The 7,732-nt window shown below is 36.0% G+C and overlaps 1 protein-coding gene across 1 annotated transcript; it reads right to left on the reverse strand.

The window, feature by feature from the left end:
* Window positions 1-2,104: 2,104 nt before the first annotated feature.
* On the reverse strand, window positions 2,105-3,036 carry LOC145627712 (uncharacterized). Its single transcript, XM_081680067.1, has 2 exons — window positions 2,578-3,036; window positions 2,105-2,446 (listed from the first exon to the last, which is right to left on the reverse strand). Exons 1-2 carry the CDS (start codon window positions 3,034-3,036, stop codon window positions 2,105-2,107), a joined length of 801 nt encoding a protein of 266 aa, XP_081536193.1.
* Between the last annotated feature and the right edge of the window lie 4,696 nt (window positions 3,037-7,732).

Below are 7,732 nucleotides of genomic sequence, written 5' to 3' on the forward strand. Positions count from 1 at the left end.
CCGGCTGAGCCGCCTCGGTTATCTCCCGAGTGAACGCAGAAGGCTGTTCACCCAGGCGAAGCAGACGAAGCTTCCAGTCCAATGGCTAGACATTTGGGTATGTCGCCTGACCCCCAAAGAAGGCCGGCTGCATGAAGTGAGGGGGATACTGCCCGTAAGCCTGAGTAGGCACATACGGGACACCTCCAATCATATGAGGGCCAGAATGGACGGTATTACCGCCTGTCTGACTCTCATGCAGGGAGGGTGCACTCCCTGTAGAAATGTTGTTGAAGCTGTCTGGAAAGTTCGACGTTGAAGCCGACTCAGACAGCGATTGGTTTCTCTTCCGGTTTATGATCTCCCGGGAATCAAGAGTTGATTTTTTACTTCTCACCAGCTGCTGAGTCCAGCGAGTGTTATTGGTGTTCCTCTCAGGAAGGAGAATTTTTTACCAATCAATGGTCCCGGCTGCCTTCTCCTTTGGATGGGGAGTGGGCTGCCGGTCTCTGACTGACTTCCCCTTCTCTAGAGGAGTCTTCTTCGCCGACTGACCTTTACTTGGGCCAGCCCGGCTTTTGGTGATCAGCTCTTTAATTTCACCCTTGAAACTTGTCATGAATCTCATGAGTTCATCTCGAGTGACAGGGGCTGATCCAGCGGCCGTTTGGGTTTCCCCTTCCGGCTGCCCAGAGGGTCGACTCGGACCCGCCTGCGAGGCACCCCGCTCCAGAGTCTCTCTGGGCCGGATGCGCTTGATTCTGAGAGAGCCGTCTTCGGCTGTAAAGGTTTTAACCTGAGGATCTTCATCCTCCTCATGGTCTGTAAAGACTTCTGGGTCTTCGCCCAGACGGTTAGGGGGTGGTACAGACTCTTGAACCATCTTTGAGGTACTCTCCCCACAGACGGCGCCAAATGTTTTGGGTGTTTTTGTCCCTTGGGAGAGTTACGTCACGAAGTCTGATCCGGCTGAGCTGTACCTGCAAAACAACGGAGACTCCGGGTGGTTGGAGCTCCGCCTCCGACGATCAAGTTAGTAACTTGAAACGGAATAAAGAACGGAAATTTAGGTGGGTATCTGCTCGGATTCCAAGCTCAGGTCTTTATCTGATGTAAGAGAATGAGGGTGTAATAAATTATTGAATGTGTCCCCAAAATGGGGAAATATCTCCCTATTTATAGGGTCGTTGGAAAATGTGCCCCTACCTAGGTCACTTGACCTAGGGTTTAGTGGGCTGCGCCGTTTTACGGCGCTCCTAAGAGTTTGGGCCTTTGAAAGCCGCCATTTCAGAAACATATCTGAGGACGCCAAGTGTCAAGAGGATGTTGAGCCACATGGGCCATCCTAAGCTCGACACGTGGCGACCTCTCACTGGTCCACGTGTCTAGGGTAAAAATACCCTAAACACCTGCCTAAATGAGTGGGTTGTGCGGAAGTGTTATGATGGGTAGAGGTTGCTGTTGGGGTATGTAGCTTCTATTGCTGGAGTTGAAGTTGAAGTGGGATTATGGTTGTGTTGGTTCAGGAGTTGATGATACACCTCTTGGTTTTCCTTGGGCTTTTTTTTTTGCAGGTGGTTGTGTTGGTTCAGAGTCCTTCTCTTGGCAGCCCCTCTTATTGTGGCCCTTCTTGTTGCAAATGGAACAATTCATTTCTTTCCCTGACCTACTGAAAGAACCTGGCTTCTTAGGATTCTTAAGAGGGTGCTTAATCCTTTTCTTGGCCTGCCACGATCAATCTTGATTAGTGGGGGTCTAAATTGCATGGAATCCTTGGCCAATACCTCTCCCCTTCGTAAGGAGGTATAGAACCACTATAAACCTTCTTATATGTTTCCACTTTGTAACATTCATCAACAAAAGCCTCAGGTTCTCTATTTAGAAAATATATGCAAGCAATAGCATGGCAGCATGGAATGCCTACCATATTGCATTTTCTACAACTACAACTCCTACCAACTAAATCTACATTGACCTGATCAAAGTAATATCTCACATTAAACTTACTCTTAGAGGAAGGCATTACATCACAATTAGCTTCCTTTTCCTTCTCTTTCTCTAACCTAGCTTGTACTCTAGGACAAATTACAGAAGTCGATTTTTCCATATCTTATCTTTTTTGCACTTACCTCTGTATTAATGCTATCCTAATATCCTCTAATATGAATATCAAGTTCTTAGTCCTAGCATTAATGATGTAAGCATGAAATGTTTCTGCCATGTTGTTTGTGATAACATCAGTTTTTATGCATGGCTTCATGAATGCTCTACAAAAGAAGTTAAGATTATACCTCCTAAATGCAAGAGTAGCTTCTGGATTCATTTCATTCAATTCATCTATTGCCTCATTAAAATCAGCTTCATTATAGCATTTGGCTATCTTCCAAAATTGCAGCTTCATCTCATCTCTTTTGTAGGTCCTATGCCGTAGGGCATAAATATGCCTAGCACAGTGCCTATGCTCTGCCTTTAGGAGTAGTACTCCAGCAACAAAACTTAGTATAGCTTACAGAAACAACATCAAAAAAGAAAAAACTTAGCATAGATTTTACTAATGAAACCAAAAACAAACTAAAGCAAATAAGAAAAAACTTTTACCTGATGCTCATCTGAAATCACAGCAATTCCTTCATCATCTTCTAGGTCTAGGCAAGACTTAAGATGGTTGAAGAACCACTCCCATGAAATATTGTTCTCCCTTTCCACCATAGCCCAACATATAGGATACATTTGCTCATTAGGGTCCCTGGAAACAACACTCAAAATCTGACCCCCTAAGAAAGTCTTCAAAAATGCTGCACCAACACATATGACTCTCCTACATCCTGTTTTCCAACCCTCTTTAACACCATCAAAACATGTGAACAGTGTTTGAAATATTGGAGTAGAAGTGTTAGGTTGTGGAGCAATTATCGACTCCAAGACAATCTCTTGACTTTCAGCTTGCAATGCCTTCAAGTACCTCTCAACCTTCATGTAATGCTCTTTCAAAGAGCCATGTAACATTCTGTGAGCCCTATAATTGACTTTGTATGCAAAGTCTTTGAATACAATCATTCTGTAAGCACTTCTTACAGTTTCCACAATCTTTTTAGTTGGCCAATGTGGCCTAGCTTTGAAAACCTCTAGCAACTTCTTTGCCCCTCAAGTTGATTTAAGTTGCCTATTCTTACTCATATTCCTATGGCATGTATGAGAATCAACTACAACCTTCACCAGCCATGTTGAATCCCTAGAATGCATAGAAAAATACACATAAAAGGGGAAATCTCCCACACATTTAACTCCCAACCTCTGCCTACTTTCCCAACTCACTGTGTATTTCAAATCCCTCCCTTGCATAACTGCATACTTAGTTACAACATCCTTAAAGTTAGAACTATTAGCAAATCTTTGACCTACATTCCATTTAAACTTTGTGAAATCTCTATCTGGCCTCACTTACTCTCCCTTAAGACCATCTACCTCATCATCACTTCCAGTTGGGGTGTCAATGTCTTCATCCTCATCACAATCACTTCTAAAACCACCTTCTGATGCTACTGCTGTGCTAATACCACTTTCATCAACAACCTTCCTCTCACAGACTTCTTTTTCCAACTGCTCAGCTACTTGAAGTATCCTAGAGTTGCAATCCTTCACTCTATCCCTTGCTTCCCTTAACTCATCATCACTCTCATCAGTTTCTACTTTAATGAATTGAGTTTCTTCTAGATCTTCAGCTGCCTTATGTTCTAGATCTTTATCACATGCTGTAAATACACCCTCATCTTGTACACCCTCCTCTTATTTTTCTCTATCACCTTTTCCCTGACCCTCATATGTTGTGTCTCCTTCATCACTGGACTCACCATCAAGGTTATTAAAATCAGGTGTCTACTTTGAATCGGAATGACTCAGAATTGGATCGTAAAATCGAATCGTAGAATCGTACGATTCTACGGACATGCATAATCAAGACGTCATATCCAAATTTAATTGAAAATATTTAAATTTTAAGATCAAAACCTAATTATTAATAGAAAATAGCTGTTTATCCACTAAGCAACCAATAATTGACAATAACGTTGTAGGCATGTTTTAAACTTGTAAAGTTTTCACTAGTTAAGAGAAAAAATATGTAGAATCGGGTAGAATCGTAAATCGAATCGTATGACATATGTAATACCCCGTATTTTGATACGTATTTTCTAATTGATTAATTAAGAATTATTTTATACAAAGGGTATATTAGTAAATTTATTATTTGGAGCCAAAATAATATTTGAATTTTGGTGCCAAAAGTATTTTGAAAACTAATCATTATTTTGGATAAGATTTATTATCCATTTATCCTATTTTAAAAAACGGATTATTTACAAATTTCGGATATTTTAATTAAAGCAAATTAATATTTTATTAATTATTTTATTATGGCCAAAATTTTCCAATAATAGCTAGGATTTTTGAATTTTTCATGTATGGAAAATCTGATTTTTCTTGATTATTTATTGGTAAATAATTGGTATTTAATTAATTAATTATTTAATTATTTATTCTATATTATTTATACAATTATTTTATTTCTTAAAAACCGAGCAAAATCTTCCTAAATATGTCTAGAGGAATCCAAAAATTTGAGCTATGGTAAGCTCAATATTTTCGGCTCTCGTGAATTATTTTGGGGGAATTTATTTGGTAAAATTATATTTTTAATTATCTCCCAAAATCTCTTATTTTCCTTAATTCTAATTCTCCATCTTTTTAATATATAATCATCATATTTTCTTGTCATTCATTCTTCTTAATTATTCCCCAAGTAATTCTAATTTCCTTATTATTTTTCATGACATACATACCTTCCATATTCAAGTATACATAATCACCTTAATATCCAAACTTTCCTTAATTTTTTTACTCACTTCTCCAAGTAATCCCATAAACCCTACTAGCCATAATTCTTCCCACATTCTCTTTCCATAATTCTTGCGCGAGCTAGACCATAAATACCCCTTCATACCTCTCACATTCTTCACACTAATTCTCTTCTTTTCTTCTCCTCAATTTTACACAAATCATCCCGTTTATCTTTGAAGCTAATTTCCGAAGACTTCTGTTCAGTTTTTGGGGTATTGACTTGTAACAGAATATTCTTCCTCTAAAAAAGTCCTTGAGGTTTGGCTCAAAAATCATCCAATTCGGAGTTATATCGAATGACTTATAACCTCTGCAAGTTCTGCTTATTCTTTCCAACGTAAATCCAATTCTTCTCTTTTCCTTAGTTTCTTATCCTTTCTTATTCTCTTATCTTATTCAATTTTTATTATTATTATTGTTATTATTATTTTTATTATTATTATATCTCAAAATCATAAATCATGTTATTCAAACCAATCACTTTCAAAGATATCTAGTCACCTAAACGTACCTTGATCCTTGATAGAAAAACCACATTAAAAGAACCTCAAGAACCTTTATCAAACATAACCTACAAATAAATATAACCTTAATCAATATAAGGTTAACAAATAATCACAATTAAAAACCTCCCAACTATATGTACATGAACCTTTTAAATTAATTTCTAATAAACATCATTAAAAATATGATTTCATATAATTAAAATTACTCATAATAATTATTTATAAATCCCCTATAATAATAATAATAATAATAATAATAATAATAATAATAATAATAATAATAATAATAATAATAATAATAATAATAATAATAATAATAATAATAATAATAATAATAATAATAATAATAATAATAATAATAATAATAATAATAATAATAATAATAATAATAAATACTTGGACTTTGTATGACCGGGTCTTTCCTCAAGAATAGCCTTGTAACATAAGGAGACTAGCTTGGGGGGTGTGCACACTTGGGTGAGGAATTGGATTAAAAGGAATTGGTTCTTAATAAAGGAATTGGTTTTATTAACTATTATTTTGAATATGAATCATTGGAATCGGTTTTGGAATAATGAGTTTTGAATTTATTGGATTAATTATTGGAATTGGTTTTAAAAGCATGTTTGCAAATAAATTTAGTTTACACTATCTTGCACTTATCGTACTTAGCATAATTTGCTAATCCGTATTTCTTATGTGTTTTGGTTCGCCATGCTTACCGTAATGGTAAGCAGTGTTGACTATTTTCAGGTGGAGTCATGAATGAGCATGTGGGAGTCCCGGGATTTACTTCATCTAGTTTAGGAATGTTGGTCTTGTCTTTATTTTGAGTACTCATAACAATGTTACTATTTTTATAAGTATTAATAAAAGAAAGTTGAGTTTCCTTGCGTAATCACTGTCTAGAGGGAGATTTAGGACGGCGGCGGTAATACGCCCAAGTCTATCTCTACTATATAATTATACGTAGTATACTAGTATTTCCGTAGAGGGAGATTTAGGGGTGTTACAAAGTGGTATCAGTTTCAACGGTCCTAATAAAAAGATTAAAATTGGAAATAATAAAAATTATGGGTAGACTTAAGAAGGGCATATAGGATAGATAGAGTTTCGCATTTGTGTGAGAGTCAAAAGCTTAATTTTTATATAAAACTATTTTCATATTTGTGGAAAGATGAATGAGAAAAGAATGCTCGAGTTCTCTACGGAGGCCTATAATGGGTACGATTCACTGTCTAGGAAAGGCTCGCCTCAACGTCGTAGGTAACTTTCATGGGAGACGCGGGCTCTACCGTCCTATAATCATGATTCAAGTACATATCTATTATTTTCGAAAATAAAAAAGAATTGAAATTATTTGAAACTTGAGTATCCGATTATGTGTGCATTAAAGTTGGTGTTAAAACACCTTAGGGAATGGTCAAGTGGTCCAAAATTTTGGAGTTATTGCCCATGGTTGGGTGATCTTGAGTTATGCTTGGTTTATTGCGTTATGAATTGCTTATTGCAAATGGATTTTAAATTGAATTGTTTATGTGATTTAGTATTGAATTAATTGTTTTGCATGTGTGTGTGAAACAGATGGAAATAATTGATGAAATGAGACAGTATTACTTTAACTTGCATTACTTGAAAGATAATGGAGTCACCGTTAGTGAGTTCATAACTGGAATTGCCACTCTAGCCTTAACCCTTTATGAGAAGTATAATCTAGATATGTGATATGTGGCAAGTATTTGGATCATACGAGTGTTACATGTGGTCAATATGGTTGATTTGTTATTTTTGAGATTAAAGGATTTGATGATTACTATGGGATAAATGAGGAGTTATTTTGGATTGTTATCATGAATATTTGGAGGATTTGTGTAATCAAGTCTTTCCTAATTTTTGGAATATGATTTATGTTGAGCAAAGAAATATTATTCGTGGTAATGATAAGTTGAATTAGTTCTATATAAGTGTTGGAGTAAGGTATGTATTTTTGGGAGATACGAATTGGATATTAGCATTAATTTATGATAGTTTGTATCTAATGGTGGAAAGTAACCATATGGTGTGAGGATGAGTATTGTGTTTATTATTTAAAGCAAAATGGAGGATGGTTGAATCTTTGAAGAAATTTAACACAAAAGTTAGAGGATTTTGAGTCAATTCAAGTGAAAGGTTGTATTTGAGATAAAAGATATTTGTTTTAAATCGAAGTTTATTTTGAAGGAATAATATCTTGTGAAGGGATTTATTGAAGTTAGTTAAAAGAATGATTGTTTGGATGGTTACTTAAAGGATTTTACTTTAAGGGATTGACGACAAAGTTTATTGGTATAGGTGAGGAGTTATTAATGATG

The sequence above is a fragment of the Chenopodium album genome, chromosome 1 (genome assembly GCF_948465745.1).
Source record: "Chenopodium album chromosome 1, dcCheAlbu1.1, whole genome shotgun sequence".
Lineage (NCBI taxonomy): Eukaryota > Viridiplantae > Streptophyta > Magnoliopsida > Caryophyllales > Amaranthaceae > Chenopodium > Chenopodium album.

What these genes read in the sequence shown, in the direction of transcription:
- LOC145627712 (XM_081680067.1), bottom strand. Translation starts at nt 3,036, where the DNA reads ATGATTGTATTCAAAGACTTTGCATACAAAGTCAATTATAGGGCTCAC. An exon ending in TGATTTCAGATGAGCATCAG is followed by an intron (nt 2,447 to 2,577) that starts GTAAAAGTTTTT and finishes CTACTCCTAAAG; the next exon opens with GCAGAGCATAGGCACTGTGC.